The sequence below is a fragment of the Saccostrea cucullata genome, unplaced genomic scaffold, assembly GCF_032062105.1.
Source record: "Saccostrea cucullata isolate Sc308-1 unplaced genomic scaffold, CSIRO_AGI_Scuc_v1 ctg10957, whole genome shotgun sequence".
NCBI lineage: Eukaryota > Metazoa > Mollusca > Bivalvia > Ostreida > Ostreidae > Saccostrea > Saccostrea cuccullata.
In genome coordinates, this window is record NW_026929508.1 from 5,628 (window position 1) to 25,223 (window position 19,596).

The 19,596-nt window shown below is 31.6% G+C and overlaps 2 protein-coding genes across 2 annotated transcripts; both read right to left on the reverse strand.

The window, feature by feature from the left end:
- Positions 1-947: 947 nt before the first annotated feature.
- LOC134281062 (fibrinogen-like protein 1) lies at positions 948-10,294 on the reverse strand. Its single transcript, XM_062763522.1, has 5 exons — positions 10,001-10,294; positions 7,162-7,287; positions 6,674-6,776; positions 6,357-6,521; positions 948-1,207 (listed from the first exon to the last, which is right to left on the reverse strand). The coding sequence occupies exons 1-5, from the start codon at positions 10,292-10,294 to the stop codon at positions 948-950; spliced, it is 948 nt and encodes a 315-aa protein (XP_062619506.1).
- Positions 10,295-16,407: 6,113 nt separating this feature from the next.
- LOC134281063 (perlucin-like protein) lies at positions 16,408-18,662 on the reverse strand. The gene is made up of 3 exons (XM_062763523.1): positions 18,509-18,662; positions 17,740-17,916; positions 16,408-16,632 (listed from the first exon to the last, which is right to left on the reverse strand). The coding sequence occupies exons 1-3, from the start codon at positions 18,660-18,662 to the stop codon at positions 16,415-16,417; spliced, it is 549 nt and encodes a 182-aa protein (XP_062619507.1). The 3' UTR covers positions 16,408-16,414.
- Positions 18,663-19,596: the final 934 nt, after the last annotated feature.

Below are 19,596 nucleotides of genomic sequence, written 5' to 3' on the forward strand. Positions count from 1 at the left end.
TTAATTTATTGATATCATAATTCAGTGTTTGTCAAACATTTAAACTACGATTTAGCAAAACACAAAGAATGACAAATATGATTTAGAACTATATAATGCATAAATTTGAAAGATAACATGTTTAGATGCTTTTGTCAGTTTCACTTGTACACCATTCGACACATTGAAAACCGATTCAACACCTTTTTCTTCCTCTTCTGTTTTTGTTTTAACGTTATAAATAAAGAAAATAAATGCCTAATAGCCCTCTATTAAATAACTTGGAATTTCTCGGGATCGAAATTCCGAGAGCGGAGAAATCAAGGAAATAATTATAAATCTACGTCGAATGTACAGTTGAATTTTGGAAATTTTATCAATGTTCTCAATAATGTCACTGTATACATGTACAGTGTACGTCGATTGTCGCCAAACAACAAAGATCGATTCTGCAATTCCGTTACTGTATTGGAATATAAAAGGGGCGGGGCTTACTGGCGGCGAGATTAAAGTGGGGTCCGCTTCACGCATCAGTGCGTAAAGCGGTCCCAGAAAGCGAACGCCGGGTTCGTTCTAGCGGTCCCAGAGCTGACCCTGAGCGAACCCGGAGCGCACCCAGAGTGGTCCCAAAATTTCTGAAAGCGAACCCGAAGCGGACCCCGAGCGAACTTGCGAAGCGAACCCGGGTCCTCTTCGATATCGCTCTGGTGTTAGGTTGTGTCCGGTCGGTACTGTAAGTTCTTAATGAATTTCACTATATCTATATATATTGTCTTCCCAATTAAACTACAAATTACAGTCTAAACTACATATAACAAGGGTCTTTAATCAAAAACGAAAATCGCCTCGATTTTATCTAACTATGATCTTGTTAAACCTGCATGATTTTTAATGTTATCAATTTGCATAATTTAGCACATTTATGGTCACTTTTACAATTTTTTGTAATTAACAGTCGTGTAATTTTATTACTGTGGTCTGAGCAGGATTCTGGTGGCTTTGAGGGGACATATCCACCCATCTGCACACATCCAACGCATCACAGAACCACTCTTCTCATTTCCAAACAATCCATTAAGATTTCCACAAGTACAAGAATGGAACCACCAGCCCGACCGACAATCATTAGCACAGATTCCATTATTCCATTGATCGTTTTCTCTATCAAATGTGCTGAATTTCATCCCATTAGCGTTTGCTCTTTCATCAATCTTGTTTGTCATGCAATCTAAAGAAAATGTCCGTATTTTGTATGATATATAAAGTTATGTAATTTCATATTGTCAGAATCTATCATGCATGACAACTACATTAATTTTCAATTTTTGGACTTTGGTAGGAGACATTTCTCATATAATATTTATTATCAATTTTAAATTTTAATCAAATACATGCATATACATTTTACGTCAATTTAAAGAACATTACATGTACCAAAATTACATAAAGAATAAAAGTCACTATTGTGTATATAGCAATCAGTATATTTGTCCATGAAAGATTATGATAAAAATTAATAAAACAACGTTTCAACTATATCAGTTGCACTGCTAAACAAAACTGCAAAATACAAACCTCAGAAAACAAAAGTTCTGTAATCAGTATCGTTTTACCCCATGTCAAAGTCATGTGACAATTATTTAGATAGCAAATCTGTACACAACATTAAAGGTCATAGGAAATGATTCCTAACACCATAATTTCACTTTTTAAACCCAAAGCTACATATAAAAGAATGTTAAATTACGATTAATTATATTTTCTGGCCTTTGTTCTGCTGTGAAATAAAGATAAAAATTATTCCACTTGTTACTTTTCTTACCCGCTTATCGTTCTTGATTTTGTTGTTTTATGACGTCACAAAGGCCCACTAATGCAAACGGATCATTGGATATAATGTAAATATACTCTATTTTATCAAGTTTATTATATCTTATTTTTAGAATAAACGCATGTCTGTGTTCAAATAATTTATATATGATTTCGTCGTTCCTTCATTTCAATTTGAATAAGTCGTTAATAAATAACGGCAACTAAAAACTGGTGTTTTCTTCGGAAAATGACCCTGATGCATATCCTTAAACAATTACCCCTTTACCCTCCAAACATGATGCCCCGTGGGGATCCGGGTTAGAATAGGTCCTCAGTACCCCCCTTGCTTGTCGTAAAAGGCGACTAAATGGGGCGGTCTTTCGTATGAGACCGTATAAACCGAGGCCCCGTGTCACAGCAGGTTTGGCACGATAAAGACCCGTCCCTGCTCAAAGGCCGTAAGTGCCGAGCAAAGGCATAAATTCGCAGCCCTTCACCAGCAATGGTGACGTCTCCATATCAGTGAAATGTTCTGGAGAGGGACGTTAAACAGTATACAATCAATCCAAACATGATTACCTACTCCATATAAATCAAAACTGAAGAAACGAATTAATACCATTTTCCATATTTAAGGATAAATAACACAAACAAGCTTTTTTCAGAAATCAGCATTATTTCTTATAGATTTACATTTAAATTGACAACCTGAATCATGTTAACCAAGTAGAGTGGGAGAATTTTATAAGATTTTGTCATAAAGTTAAAAAATTGTGCAAAATTTTGTATGGAATTATATAGAGGGCAAAATAAAATCTCAAATCTAAGCACCATGGAAAACCTACGATTTCTTTATATTTCAGGGATTTATTATTTATATCAATACAAATCAAAATCAGTCAAAAAATATATATATCAACCCGTGCATCCATTTTTTGTTTGTGGTAAGTACCCTTAATGCAAAATCAATTAGAAGATTTCATCGTCTGTTGAAGAAAAAAATATTAAATCCTTTTAAATCAAAGAAAATCGCGAAATGCAAAAAAAGAATAGAATGATGTATTACATGTAAGATTAACATATATCAACTTACAATAGAAATTTGATAAAGCCTATAGAAATATAAAAGGAATTTTAACAAGTATGTAGGGAATATCCCTCATGTTTACTACAAAAAAAAAAAACAAAACAAAAAAAACACGGGGACCTGTGGTATTGAAGTCCGTGATAAGCATGTGTCACTTTAAATGTCAGCATGTTTCCTATTCTCTGATCTGAAAGACAGACATTAATTGCTGCAATATCGATATAGCAGTAGAATCCCTGAGTATATGACAACATGATTGTATTTTCGTGCAGAAAGACAATACATTATGACGAGTACTAATAAGAAGAAGTTAATTTTAAGCTCAAAGCAAATGAGATTCTTACAGTGTACAATACAGTCACGTTGATAGGTACTGCTCTTTATAATCTAAGACTGTCAAAATAATTGTAAATTTGCAGTATTTTTTAAATTTTACTAAATTGAAAAAGAAAAACCGATTTCTTATCTCTACATTTCATAGATGTATTTTTCATAATGAAGCCATGATATATTTATTTTTTCCTACATAGGCTTGGATTAAGCCGTTTATTTTTTTGTTTGACAGTCGTTTGTACTAGCTAACGCATAATATACAAGTGTAAATTGTTTAGTTTTTGTCCTAGTTGTTAAAGACCATTTGGGAAAATGTTAAATTTTGAGAATTTTCTTGTACAAAAAGTATGGAAAATCAAAAATCACGGGGGGGGGGGGGCATAGAGAGAGAGAGACAGGAGGTGGGGTAGAGTGTTGTACATGAATAAGTGAATATAAATAAACGCTGTCAAATAATTAAAATTGAATTTATTGAAAAAAACATTAACCTAATAAAAATTTCATGTTTAACTTCACATTTTAAAAGAAAAATAAACAACAACATAAAAGCCAAAGGCCCTACCTATGATCATATAGGTAGCGCATTCACTAGTTCTATATTGTCCAGAAAAATTGAATCATTGACCACGTTGGAATCTTGATGATAAAAACAATGTTGTAAATAAATGCCCATGCATATAAAAGTGAATTAATTCCCACCCTCACATCTTTCTCTCTTTCAATCGCTTTTATTCTTTCTCTTAATCGGTCGAAGTGTCAAACAAATGAAAGATGAAAATAATCACTGACTGATAAAACGTGCTAAAAATCTTGAAACTCTGCGGTGAAAATTATAAAAAAAAAAAAAAAAAAGAAATACCAGCCCGTTTGAAGATTGTATAATTATACAAGGTTTCAGTCATGATGATAACATTTCTTGAAATTAAGCTGCAAAATGACATGACATTTTGCAAACATTGCATAGCCTTAAAAAGCGACTGGGCCTTTTTGACGTCATAGGCTAAGGGAGATAAACAACGTAAGTCAAAGCTCATTTTCCCGACTGAGTAATTTTGATCAACTGTGTTGTCGCTATCTTGCATTAAAAATCTAAATAATATTTTCAGTCTAGTTTTATCAGCTTAGATAAAGTTATTCCCGTATGTAACTCAATGTGTTCAGGTATTTTTCTCTTATGACCTTTAAACTGGATCACGCAAAGATAAGAATTATGTTATGATTATCTTTCTTGAAAAATATATCAAAATCTCCGGTCTACCGGCAAAGATTTCCTGGAACTTTAGCTAGGATAACAAATTTTCTACAGAAAATTTAGAAATAATGAAAGTATAAAAAATAATTGCACTACAAATAAAATATTTCATTTATTTGTACACTTGTATATTTAGAAACATTACCTTATCTGGGTTGATATCCTCTATTTAGACAATGTATGAATGACATAAATAGATATCTTATGAAAATAATGAAACAGAGTCTTTTGATGAAAGTTGGGGACCCTTTTTTCGTCTCTCTCTCTCTCTCAATGATTTTTTGCTTAAGAAAAACATTGAAAATGCATTAAATTCAGTCCAAAAAAAGAAGAAAGAAATAAAGAAGCCAAAAAGAGAAAAACTAAATTGTAAGACGAACACGATACTTTCATTTCTTCTATCGTCAACATTTTTTATTACTCAAGATCATTCATCGGAATATGAACAGTTCTTAATCCTAGACAGGCTTCAACGACCTCAATTTTATGAGGGCTTCATGGATTCTTTGGTACTTATAATGACCTTGTTTGCAAAAATATCCTGTCAATGGATCGTATTTATGCTGATATATGTTTTATTTCAATCGGTAGTCTCTGTTTAATTTCACACTAAATTCGACGTCGGAACGTTTCAACAACCCGGTCAAAGCGGATGTGAGCGGTCATAAGGGGATATTTAATGCACTAAATCACCTGATGAGATATGCAAAATATTCTTTAGTGCGCAGTACAGTTAAGGTTACATATTATTGAAATACCGTCGATTTTTAAGATAATAAATACATACATCATAAGGATAGGTAATTCTTATTAGGACTTCATTGATATTAAAAAATGTAATGTGGTTTACATCTACATGTTGAGGACATTATCACGTGATGTCGAAGTCACATATTTTTGCAATAATACTTGCAGTTTAGAGGTCATCTATAAATTCCAATATTGCAACAGCATAATCAAGTTAAAAATCTTAATCTAATTTATAATCCCTTTCAACACTATATGTTTTTTAAGTGCTGCAAACCTATATACATGTAGATTACCTTTTTAGGTGCTTAATTTTAATTTGTTGGACGGCAGGTCGAATATTTTGCTGGTCAACTACATTAAATATAGCTATGAATATTTGCATAATGTCATGATGTTCGCAGCACTTTTCAAATATCCTAATGCTTCATTTGTAAAAAGTTGGCAAGATACATTGAGGGTATGTTCTTCCAATGAATTGATTTATTATGGCCCTTCTATTACTTTTTTAATGAATCTGCATATAAAAATACGACAGTATCATTTGTCTGGAGTATATATGGACAGTATATAAATAAAATAGGAAAATAGACATTGCATATTAGATAACGGCCTTTTATATAACTGCAATTGCAAGTAATATTTTATTTGAGAACAAAAAGACATTTTGCATTGTAAAATGTGACTTGATCAGCCTCTCACTGTGTACAAACTGCTTCATTTTTGCGAGATGACGTCACATTGACAAGTGCATTGCGATCGATGCATCGTTGATGTATTGTTGTGTGGGATTTATCAAACGACAAAACGGCATGTAATACTAAGTTTTTGCTTAGTATACATCTATCCGGCAGTTTAAAATACCTAATAACTTCATTTTGTGGTATTTTGAAGACCTTATTTTTTTGACGTCATAGTAAATATTTCCCGTATAAATTAGGCCCCGCCTCCTTACTGTAACCTTAACTGTGCTGCTTGCCAATCTTTATGTTTTTTTGCATATGATTAAATAATGTGTTTTTAACAATTGATGTGATGTCATATTTCACTATACTATACTATATCCCTTTTTCCTTAGAGGACATTAAAGTGGTAATTATAAAATATTCAATTCAAATGTAACTATTTATAGAACAGGATTCTCACCATACAACCCTTTGAATCCAGTTATTGTTAGATTGTATTCGGTGCCTTCATCTCCGACAAAGAAATGACTGTATTCTGCCTCTAACGGTTCGTTGTCTGTCTTCAGCATCTCAACTCTCATGTGATTGTAACCATTTTTCGTCAACATGTGTATTACGTCATTTCCTGTTGCAAAATGTGTAAACAGAGGAAATAATAAACTGAAATTTAAATCAGATAATTCAAAAGGATTTTTTTCAGTTATTCTCATCACAAATACTGTATTTTAATGAAAATTATAATTATCATATATTTATTCATTTCCCATGTATACATACCTATCCAAAAATCAGATTTCTTTTTGAAGTTACCAAAACCAGTCTTGTAGTCGGACCAACTTCTATAAAAGACTGTGTTGTTCAAGCATCTTCTTTGTATCACCTAATAAAATTTGTCAAATACAAAACTGCAGTTATATGTAGTATCCTTAAAGTTCGGGAAAAAATCCGAGACTTCAACAAGAGCAACCGGGTTGAAAAATGCATTGTATATTACACAAGAGAGAATGTATTAATTTTTATCTATTTCTTATATGCAATCATTTTTTCAGACCTTCGCCCCAAATGCAATTGTAAGATGAATGGTTTTAAATTAAAAAGATACACAAGAGTATGTTCAGAAAATAGATTTTTGTTATTGATTAGTATCGGTAAATAGAAGGGGAAATTACGGGTTTATACAAAAAAGAGATCAAAATTTTAACTGTTGCAAGCTCAAGGACTAAAAAAATACTTAACAAATAAAAATTCGAATTTTACTGACTTACCGCCCATTTATGTCCCTCAGAGTAAACATATGGTACATCAATGTCTTTATTATTAATATCTAGAGTTTCTACCGATGTCACGTCAGTAGCACAGGTGACCAAGTCTTGTTTAAAATGGAAAACATTCTTTAAAAATAACGGAAGCAGAAAATAAGATTTTTTTTCATTTCTGTAGTGTTGAATAATAATGACTTGTGTATTTATAATAAGTACATACTGCATGAAGTGTTTTGATAATGTGTCCAATATCCGTCTGATCGACATATTGCTTTGTGTCTATACTTATTCTCAAAAGCCCATGGATAGCAACGGAATTTCCTTAGCGAACCGATTTCAATGGTAAGAAGCTGCCCGTTTAATTTTATTTCTTTTGCGTTTTTCAAGCTTGGAAGAGGTCCGCAATCTGTAAATTAGTTAACAGTTAACAAAACATTGATCTTTGTCCTCTATCGCAGATAATTGATTCAATAACTTTGATAAGAAAAACATTGTCTTTAATTTTGTGAGTTCAACCTACAACACATATACAGAATCTACAATTATATAAAATACAGGATATACAAAAAAGAGACTTATATTATGTTATGATAAATCTGTTCAAAAGAGGTCTATTAAAATACGATGCGCAGGACTGGTCGACAGAAGAAACTTACTCCTCCTTTATGCCTGATCCTATATATCTCTGATGTTTTAATCTGTATATGTAATTTATGTAACGCCAATCAAAATATACATTAGGTCACTTTTTTGTGAAATAAATAATCGCACTTTTTGATGCTTCTCGTACAATATTTCTTCTTTTTATTAAAAAGTTTCTAACTTTCATCAAAATTTCTCATTTTCTTAATTTGTCCCCAGTACTTTTGCATTTTATAATTTACCTGAAATTTCACACCTTTGAGCCCCAAAAGGACCAGGAACACATTGCATGTTTATTGCACAATAATGATCTCTGCAACCTTCAATGAAACGCTACAAACAGTACAGAATAGTCTTTTATAAAATTATGAATATGTATGAAACATATAATGAAATTCACAATGATGTTATACTGCTTTGATTATCAATATAGAAACTTTTTTAGTATAATTTATTGTTTTCTGATATGTAAATTATGGAAGAAAAAACATAACATATGGATTGAAGATTGTTTACAAGATTTTGTTCTGAAGCAATTCAAAAATAAAATTATATATTAAGCTCATTAATCAATTAAAAAATTAGTCAGTGTTACAGCGTATATAGTTTATCAAAAGGTGTATTGTTCATGTTATTCTCATTATACATGTAAGTGAAATGTTTTCTCTGGTGATTCCTACATTATATTGAAAATCGCAATTCACGACTTTTTGTTGGGTGAAAATAATTGGAAAAAATTGATTTTTTGGTAAAGTATTGGCAGCAGTGAAGTACAATTTATACTTAGGGTTACAAAAGGAATTGTCCTTTTAACACTTTAAATCAAGATATGGAAAATTTCTTATTGAACTGACATATGTGAAACTAACACTATGTTGAACATTCTATGTTGAATCACAGAACTCTACCCTCATTTTAAAGGGTTGCATTTTTGATATCAACATCAACAGGAATTTCATGTAGTGTTGTACAGATACATACACATATATACCATACGACAGAAAATATGACAAAATGAAAGTTGCATACATGTTTATCAATAATTAAGATTAAAAGAGTATAATCTTTTATTCTTTTTCATCCCCATTATATGATTTCCTTCTCAGGAATCTGGTTATATATTAATAAACACTTGCGTTCGAAATCCACGTAAGAATCAGTTTTTATAATACTGTTTTAAAAAAAAGAATTCAGTCAAAGGTGTTTAAAAGATATATTCTTTTAAACTTCGAAACAAATACACACAATGAGAACAAAATTCCGCAATCTTAAAAAAAACATGTGTTTGTAAAACACTGTTGCCTCTGTCTGGCAACATATTGAATTAAACTTTTCTTGATAAATGTAAATTAAATATATTGGTACCCAAAGTAGTGTCTTCTTACAAGAAATTCAATGGTAAAATATGATAACCCTGCTAGCACCACCTGTTCAACAGTTATGGCATTGGATATGTTAGGTCAAACTCCAAGGTCAATGGGTCAAAATTGTTGGTTTCTTTTGTTGGCTAATGTCACAAAAATTACATATATGAAGTATAAAAGCCCCAGCCCTATTTCTTCGAAAGATATGGTCGAGGTTTGTTTTTTTTTAAATAGGTCACAGGGTCAAAGTTCTCAGATCCAATGAAGGGTCTTCTTACAAGAATTACATAATTATTTTAAGTATAAAAGCCTTATCCATTACAGTTCAAAAATTACGACAACGATTAAAGTTATCTCATAAGTACAGGAATCTCCAAGGTGGAGGTCAGAAGGTCAAAATTGATGATATCCTTTGAAAGGTCCTGCCACAAAAATACACATAAAATACACATGTGAAGCATGAAAGTCCTAGTATTCAACCTACAAAAGTTATGGCCAAAATAAAAGCTGGGATTTTTTGTGTAAAAGTGGGTCAAACTCCACGGTCAAAATTGTAAATTTGGTGCTACCAAGAGAAAGGTCTTGTAACAAGAAATGAACATGTGAAATATGAAAGTCATAACTCAACTAATCAAAAGTTATGGGAAATGTTCAAGTTTTTGCGGACAAACAGCCAGACAGCTATACTGATAGACAGACAGCTAGACGGACGGACACGACAAAAGCTATATCCCCCGGATCTTTGATTACGGGGGCATAAAACGAACATAGATAAGTCATTAACTCAATGTCGTATTCTTATATCAATTCATTCTTGACGGTGTCAAGTGTTTTACCTGTTCCCATGAAGCGATTCTAGCAAACACTGTCCTTGGTTCATCTGATAGTAAATGTGTCGATGTGTCCACACTGTTCATCTCGCATAACAGTATACTTCTCCAGTAATTCACTGACAAACATCTTCTTCTACTGAAACATTCTTCTGTACACTCTATAGAACTGATTCCCTGAACTATGTCAATTAATGCATCCAGTATTCTCTTACCGTAATGAATTTTCTTTTCTATATCTTGTCCAGCAAGACACCAGATAAATGCCATCAATACAACATATGTCAAATGTTTCCTCATGATGTATTTTGAAGTGTCCTTTCCTTAATTATGAAGATGTTCGGTGAATGATACTCGCAGAAAAGACAATTTGTGCAATTCTAAACTCATTTCCTATCACAGTTTCTGTTTATCAGGTTCAAGATCGAAACATCAATGTATGTCGTAGTTAATGCATAGGGCTTACGATTATTACTAAAATTTCTCAATAAATCCTACGATGCTGTGGAAACTTGATATGCTTTGGAATAATACATGTTTGACTGATCTGCAAAGAGGAAATCTTAATCTCTGCCTTCATTAGTTCATCTTGAATCATTTAATTTTTTCTGAAGCCATTCTTGACAAATATTGATTTCTTAAAAACAAGAATGAAATTTTTGTTAATTTTAGGATAAAAACTTCACGAAAGATAAGCTTTCCTTAAAACATCTTATCTCAATATTGGAAAAAAAAATCACAAATACATTTTAAATTGAGTTCAGGGTATTATAAAATTCTTAAGATCAGCACTAATTTGAGCTGTATAAAAGTTGTTAGGTACATGTAAAATGCTGACTACCGGTATCTTACATGAGAACAGATCGACAAAAATAAAAGTATATTTCATACAGAAATAAAATGGTGAAGAACACAATGAGAAATATCTTAAACTCGTTAATTTTATTATTGTAACCAGAATTCGCTACATGGTATCAATGCAGTTTAGGAAATTCCACGATACCAGTATCACGAAGATGACCGTATAAAAATACCCTTAAATATCACACACTTTCTTAATCAATAATAGTACTTCGCGTTTTATTTATACCGACTTCTTATAAACCAATAAATAAACATTTTATATCTCATACAGTCACGAAAGAGACTTACTAACCCAAAAATTTTGATAGCAAGAGTTTTTAAATTAACAAGTATTTATTATGGCTACAATTGTTTTTATTAACAGCACAAAATATTTACATTTGTATATTTACAACGAAAACTGATGTACTAACGACCTTCCTACATGTATATACTTTTTGGCCTCAATAGAAAATAGTGCCTCCCTAACAGATGTACGAAGTCCAGAGCCCGTCCTATCCAATGCTAAGTCCAAAGAGAAGTGCCCCTTCCCTGCACGGAAAATCTACTATGCCTAGCCTAACCGTTTTACCAAAAATAGAAATAAGGAACTGAAAATTAACAATAAAATGAAGGTATAAATAAGGAAAACAAAAAGGACAACTGAACGAGACAGAGACAAGGACCGGGATGCACCCTTCAAATCAAAAAGTGGTACCAACCTTTAAGAAGGTTCCAGATTAACTGAAGTATAAGTAAAATAGTAGAATTTAAATACATATAAATTGCGATACGGAGGTGTGTCTCTCTTATCCAATCAACAACTGAATTCTATGTATAACTCAGACAAGGGCATTTCCCAAATCATGGTGTAAAACAAGAGAGTTTCCGAATGTGAAATAAAGATTTTAACCGATCAGAAAATTTGTTGCTGTTAACTCTGAGCTGAACTTACAATGTGTTTTGACAATGTGTTCGGAGAAGGAGATCATGGTAAATATTGTTAAAAATCAATACTTAAACTTTGCCATCGATTATTAATACAAATTCTATTAACAGATATAAAGACTATAATTTCATAAAATCCAATCCTATCACATTATTTTGGGCACCCTTGGTTTTTCAAGGTCGTGCGATATTCAATGAAGCACGACTTCAAAATTTCAAGAGTGCTGTACAACAATATATTCAAGAAGTATTGTTGATTAGATGTCGATACTTAAGGATGCGAAGGAACTTTTGGAAAACTAGATATCACAAGATTATACTGAAATCAACAGCTTAAAGAATTTTCAACTTTATACACCACCATTTCGCACAATCAATTAAAGTCCAGGCTTTCTGGTATCATTGACAGCCTGCTTTTAAATAAGAATAGAACTAGTAAATTTTCTTACTTTGTCATTGATCATTTACTAATTAAAATTATTTTGTTAAAAATACATTCAGATTGTGCATACATGTACAAGTACTCTGAAGTTGACATTAAAAAATATGTTTGAGTTTCTCATTGGCAATATCTATGTGGTTTTTGGAGACCAGGTCTTCCAACAATCTATTGGAATTTCCATGGGTACCAATTGTGTCCCGTTATTAGCAGACCTCTTTTTCTGTTCATAGAACAGAACTTGTCCAAAATCTTATACGTGAAAAAAAAAGAAAACACTTGCTTTGGCCTTCTATAAAGGGCAAAAGAATGTCCATGGGTACAAACTGTGTCCGATTATCAGCAGACCTCTTTTTCTGTTCATAGAACAGAACTTGTCCAAAATCTTATACGTGAAAAAAAAAACACTTGCTTTGGCCTTCAACTCGACATTTAGATTTATAGACGACGTATTGTCAATAACAATACTTAGTCTAGTAGTTATTTCCATTCTCATGTGAATAGTCGACAGATGTTTTTTTGTTATTTCCAAGTCATGACAAGGAGCACAGGGCAGGTGTGACCGCTCAGCAGGGGATGCTCACTCTTCCATGACACCTAATCCCATCTCTGATGTTCTAAAGTTCCGTGTTTGATCTGTTCCTATTTTGTATTGTTTAATGGACTTTGAGCTTGAATACTGCTCGTTATTAGTCCCCTATCAGTGAAACTAGAGGCGATTGCAGGTTTCATCTGAGTTTGTTCGCCCGTCCGTCTAGCTGTCCCCAAGTCTGCCTGTCTGTCCTACTTTTTTCACATTTTTTTCTAAACGCTTGCAGATATTGAGCTAATTTTTGGTATGCGAGTGATGAGTTTTAGAGCAAGTATGCATGTCGTTACGTTTCATTGATTTTTGACGGAATTATAAATGATTGCTTTTTAATTTTTCATGATATGGTTTAAGATCGGGTTCGTACTGCACTAAATCAATAATCTAAACGATATTGCTACATGTATTAAAAAAACTTTAAAAGTATTGATTTAAGACTTGCTGGGTAGCTTTATCTTAAACAGGATTTTATAAAATGACATCCTAAAGAAAAGGGGAAGTCCATAGTAGACGTGTATTACTAAATATGCACTACTCTCATATTTCTTGGTTCCATTTATTTTATCTTTACATAAACGTTTGTTCAGAGAACACATCAAAGACATAGAAATCTGTATTTTACCTTCTGTCTCTAGTCCCTTTTTTAATTGTCTTGTTAATTTATGATAATTTAATGACCATGATAAATCAATCATCGGGGTTAAGTGAGGAAAAAAAGTATGGTTTTTCAATTTACATTTCCTTTCAATCTCTTTTAGAACTTTGACATTTCTTAAAGCTCCTTTAAGTTTAAATAATGGCCCTTTAATCAGATAAGAAACTCTGTCTTTTATGTACTTATATTCATCAATTTTAATTAAGAATTTAACCGATATCCTGTCACTTGTTCTGCATGTACAGTAATTCTATAGACATTTCATCAAATATCTTCTGCAAAATTTCTTCTTAAAGGATAAAAATAAAAGAAATATGTTGAAATTATAACATTTTAAAATATATATGTATACAATTCAAAAGACGCAATTCTTTAGAAATTCATGAGAAAGTTTAATTGACGTAAAAAAATGTTGTTGTTTTCACTAGACAATAGTGAAATCATCAAAAATAACACTGACTTTTTTTTGGAATAGATTAAAAGTATCAGTCTGATATTCATTTCCCGCATGAAACGCCTGAGGTGCAAATTAATTGACATTCGAATCCTTCTCTCATCAATTATTCATGAGTGAAACAAATTAATCGATTACAATATCAGTGTGCATTTGGTACATGTTTTAAGATTTTCTTTGATTTGAAGGCTCGTTATTTTATTGGATTTTGGATGAATTTGCATATTATTCTGCTAATTTTATGTCGACTCCCTTTGTAAAGTGAACATACTTCAAAATCACTTGTTAGTTTTAAATATTAAATATTATCAACAACCAGCGACTATACTTGATTCTCTGGATTCTTGACTTTAAAAATATGTATTGTTTTAGCAAGCCTCATTCTAATGATTCTATACACCTCAATAAATAACACGTAATGCGAAGCTTTGTACAATAATATAGTTGATAGGTGGTGTTTCTCAGATTTTGATACTTTCTATCTTCAACTGATTTTTAGAAAGTTTCTAAACATTTTTTTTATTTATGTCAATGGTATATAAGAAACTTTTAAGTACAATCATTCCAAACTTTAATAAGTTGGAAAAATGCTCTAAATCGGATATTATCCGTAAAATCGCGTGCAGTTCTCTATTTTTGGATATCGTTGAATCCGCGAAAACTGGTAAACATGTACCGTGCAATTTTCTGTTAAATCAGAAAAATAAAGCAATTGCGCATTGTGTCAGTTAGTGTTACATGTATATGTACATTGTTATCTTGGAGATTTATTTTATCAAACCTAATTTCTATGGTTGTCTTATAAGTTTAATATCACAACAACACTGCTACTAACAGTAGCAAAGAAGACACAATGACGTCACTATCTTTCACGATATACAGATGACTCTCAATCTCTCGAAGTTCAATGGACTGCAACAAAAGTTCGAAAGATCGAGGGGTTCGAGAGATAGGATGTAAATAAAATCTGGAATGTTCAGTTCCGATCATCAATATTCTACTTTTAAGGATAACGGAAGTATATATCAATAAAGTCATTGCACGTTTTCAGTTGTATTTTACAGGTAAATTACTTGAAATCAGCAACAATAAACGTATTTTGAACAAATAAAACAATTTCTTTATCGTCCTTGTTTCAAATCAAAATAAGTTGTGTAGGCGATTTTTTTTTTATAATTTACCTATCATATCCAATTAACTATATCTGCATACGGACGACCAACAGGTTAAATGTCATCTATGTAGACACCAAGTTAACACCTCCATGTCAGCCCCAGGTATTCACTGTTATCCAGGTAAGTCCAAGGTGCATTGATTTAACGCTTGATTGGCGTCTATTCACGTGGAATAAAAACTTCGAGAGATAGAGGGTAAAAAACAATGAAATGAGTGTAACGGGCCCAAATCTTGGTTCGAGAGATAGAAGTTCGAGAGATCAGAAGTAAATTTGCTTAGTTATATAGAGGAAAAAACGGGACCGGAGTTCACTTTGAGAGTTTGAGCCATCGAGAGTCACCTGTATACATGAATATAGCGCCATGTTTTACACTGATGACGTCATTATGGTCATATCGACAAGTTGTTGTTGACTTGTAAATATAATCTTGTTATGAGGGATTTAACTACATGTAACAACATAAGATGCAGTGGTAAGTTTCGATATAAGTAATGTTTTATACTGTTGATTAGCTAAACTTATTACATGTTTTATACTGTTGAAAAGCTAAACTTATTACATTTTTTAGAACCTAGTGTATGACTGTTATATTTGCGTGATGTAAAAGATATCGTGGTAAATACTCAGGTTTTTCAGATTTTGGGAATTTTCTTTTTCACACAAAATATATTAAAGACCAAAAAAAAAGAGAGAGAGAGAGAAAAGAAAAATGCACCTTCTAAAAATCACCCACTTTTTTAAATTTATCGAATTTAGATAATTCCATCCTGATTTTAAAACCAGCAAAGACTAGAAAAAAAAATATGCAAAACACTTGCTCCAAGTTTAATCGCATTAAAGAAAAATCATTATACATGCATCCTAATTTCATAATATGTAGTCAACAATTATAAAAATCACTACCTAACACCCTTTGACGATGGGACTTACACATGACCTCATTAAAGATACCATTATTTACAACATAACTGTTTTTTTTTTACTGGAATACTTCGTATACTTATAAAAATATCACTCATAGGCAGAATTTTAGGTGATAAACCAGAAACAAATTTCGTACCATTAAATATTTACTCTTTTTTTCGCTTCTCTTATTATGTCATAAATATCTATCGAACTATCGAAAATCCTCTTACAAGAATGATGGTAACGGTTACGTGTCTGTTGGTTTAAAAGCTAAACTGTATTAAAATTAAAACAATTAATGTTTTTGTATGTAGTAATGAATGTGTTAATATATCGCCAAATGAATATTTACTTTGACAAATGATGAATTATGCATAAAATTTTCACGAAATCATCCTCATAAAAGATTTCATATTTCGCATAGGAATCTCAATGACTCGTCGCAAATAACGTCAAATATTCCAACTCGTGGGTCAGATGTCAAGTACTGCACCATTCCACAGAATTCATCATTTCCGTTTGGCTCATCTTGGAACCATAGGCTTTGATTAAATTCTTTGCTTTCATTGTTTGTCCAGGTCCAGACGCCATCTTGGTTCATGTCCTCCAAACCAACCCAATAATAAACTGTTTAAACGAAATGAAATAAGTTAGCCTATCGTGTCAAGTTGACGAGAATCATATTTTATATATGTTCCTAATGTTTGCTACATTTTCTTCTTCCTTGTTTGAAGCAAGAACCTGTCTATCAAATAGCAATAATCTCTGGTAAGATTTGCATGAATATTTTTTACCTGAATTAGAAACTTAAATCTCTATTTGCAGGTAAACAATAAAAATATATTGTAATGAAAATATCTATTTACTTGTACTTTGTAATGGAAATTTTACTTTATTAAAGATTAAAGATTACTCTGATCCAATCCCCATGAAAAAAAATTTAACAAAATAAGGTCTTATAATTAATGGCATCCCCCAACAAATTTGGCTATGGAATTTGTGGCCTAATCGTGTCCATGAGATCATATTAACTGGAATGAACATGTATTTTTCCCTGCTTGAGGATGATTGACAAATAATTCGAAATTTGATACAATATTATTATAAATTTCTAAAAAGTAGCTTTTTATTTGATTTTTCGTTAGACTCTCTGTGTATCCCTACACTGTATACATGTATAGCGTTTGTGATATACAGTGAACAAATTGAAATATGCAACATTTATATTCATTTAGGGAAATATGAGGGTTGAACAAAAACGTTCGTGGCCAATACCATTTTTGTCAAAATGAATGTTCCAAGATTATGAAAACAAAAGTCAAAATAGTTTTGATTTTATTGTTTGAACGTAATATTTTTGTATAAATCGCGTTCATTAAAGGCAAATTAATAAGTTGTTAGACCTGAATCTGTTAGATAATTACATTTTTAAAATGTTATGGTCAAATTGTAGGCATTTTGCACGATATTGTCTACCTCATTTCTTGAATATCTGCCTTTGAAAAGGAATCTGGTCCATCATTTGAACAATTCAACATTCTATAGGATAAATTTTGAAATTTTATATTTGAAATTGATATTTTCCCGGTTGTTCAGATCTAGAGGAACAATGGATGCACAAGTGCGACGTGCGAATATTGGCAGACGATACTCTACGAAGAAAAAACATAAAAAGCTAATATTAATTTCAGTTTGGGCCTTATGTTGAGTCAGTTAAATCAAATATAAACATACCATTTTCGGGAATAATATTTTGAAATTTAGAGAGTTTTTCCACGGTGTCAAGCACAAGAAGGTGGCCTCCGTCTAATCCACATTTTGCATTGGCCTCTTTCCAGCTCTTTGTGTCAACGTAATCTTTATAACAGACGCTGATATCAGATAGGAATAGGTAGTTGTGCCCTTTGCAGTCTAAAGATTAAGATGTATGAATTCGAATACTTGACAAATGATTTACAGTGTAAGGCATAACATTACAACATCTGTTTTCTTAAATTTCTTTTAAACAACTTTGATGAATTCATTATTTTTCCATGGACGTATATTTCATATACCTCCCTAAACAAATATTATTGTTTTCTATCCAAATAGAAGTTTAAAAGAACACACTTATAAGATTTCCACTGTCTTGAAGTACCAACTATTTGGTGGAAATGTTGCAAAATAAATTACATATCAATGAAAATAACGAACATAAATCGAAGTCAAGGATTCATTAAAACATTGCAAATTAGGAGCAGAGAAACACAGGCCTCAATAATTTGAAGGTAACTAACAAGCATCGGATCGTTCCATTTTCCACTAATTAAAAAGAAATTTTAATATTGACCTAAAAATGTATTTAAAACTTTTGAAACAATTGATTACCGGTATATAGAGTTTTTTTTATTGGAATGAAATGTTAATAATGCAATTTTTGACAAGATAATGTATCAAACAAATACCAGTACGAGCAGTGACGTTATTTTTTTTTTTTTTCAATTCGGTTAATATTTTAACTTACTTCGTTCATCCGATTGAAAATAGTAATCATCTGAAAGGAAATAATACTGAGCTCCTTCCAAAGTTGTAAAGGACTGTTCGTCTGTCCAATTTTTGTAACAGTAGCATCCGTCATCTAAGTAGGATAATGCTATCGCTCTTCCGTTTTTACACATTCTTCCACACGACGTAACAGATAGCGCATGTAATGGAATGTTTATCTGATAGGGTTCATTGAAAAATATTTTATCATCAAATTGTGAATCTCTTTTCCAAATTTGAAGATTGTAACATCCTTTAAAGATTAAAACAAACTGTTATATATTTTTCATAACTTTTCAAAACAAAATATCAAACTTCGTGTACATTACAAAAATTTGATGCCTAGAAAATTCACCATTTGGTAGTTTAAAACTCCATTAGGCCTAATTCGTTGAATAAACATAATTTGCAATGTGTACATAGTACACTGTATTAAATTAAAAGCTTTCATTACCAATATCCCAATTCTATTTGAAAAAACAAAACTTACCAACATTTTCGAAGAAAACTCCAAAAACCGTTATAAATTCTAAGCCTAACATGTTAATAAATTATCGAAATGTTGGTATATAGTTGAAGAATCATGAAATTTTATCTGAGATATGTTTATTGTAAATGTAGAAAAAGGTTTAATTGGTACAATTGCAAATGCATCAAACCCTTTTAAATAACGATTTTAAAAAATCCAATTTGATGGATAATTACGTACACTTGCAATATTCAAGTATTGATTGCTCATCACAATCGGGTCATTTTATAAATTTTCACAACTTTTAAAGGCTCAATCAGTATTTTCTGGCATGTTCTTTCTTGCCTACGTCAACATGTTTTTATTTCTCGTTTTTAATCATCGTATATGTATTTGCATAGTTTAAATCAAAAGCAATTAAATCCTGATGGAAAAATATAACAAAATTATAAAATAAATAGCACCCCGGAGAGGAGATGGAAATAAAAGCTATAGTTTCAATTCACAAAGATCAAGACAAACAAGCCATGTTGTTCAATCAACACGATCAAAAAGAAATAAAGTGCTCGACAATAAATGAATAAGAAATATTTTCATTT

Coding starts and splice junctions, on each gene's coding strand:
- LOC134281063 (XM_062763523.1), bottom strand. CDS start 18,662: ATGTGTAAAAACGGAAGAGCGATAGCATTATCCTACTTAGATGACGGA. Junction 17,917..18,508: donor TTTTCAATCGGATGAACGAA/GTAAGTTAAAAT, acceptor CTTAATCTTTAG/ACTGCAAAGGGCACAACTAC. Junction 16,633..17,739: donor AAATATTATTCCCGAAAATG/GTATGTTTATAT, acceptor TCGTTTAAACAG/TTTATTATTGGGTTGGTTTG.
- LOC134281062 (XM_062763522.1), bottom strand. CDS start 10,294: ATGAGGAAACATTTGACATATGTTGTATTGATGGCATTTATCTGGTGT. Junction 6,522..6,673: donor GAAATCTGATTTTTGGATAG/GTATGTATACAT, acceptor ATTTTGCAACAG/GAAATGACGTAATACACATG. Junction 1,208..6,356: donor TGGATTCAAAGGGTTGTATG/GTGAGAATCCTG, acceptor CATTTTCTTTAG/ATTGCATGACAAACAAGATT.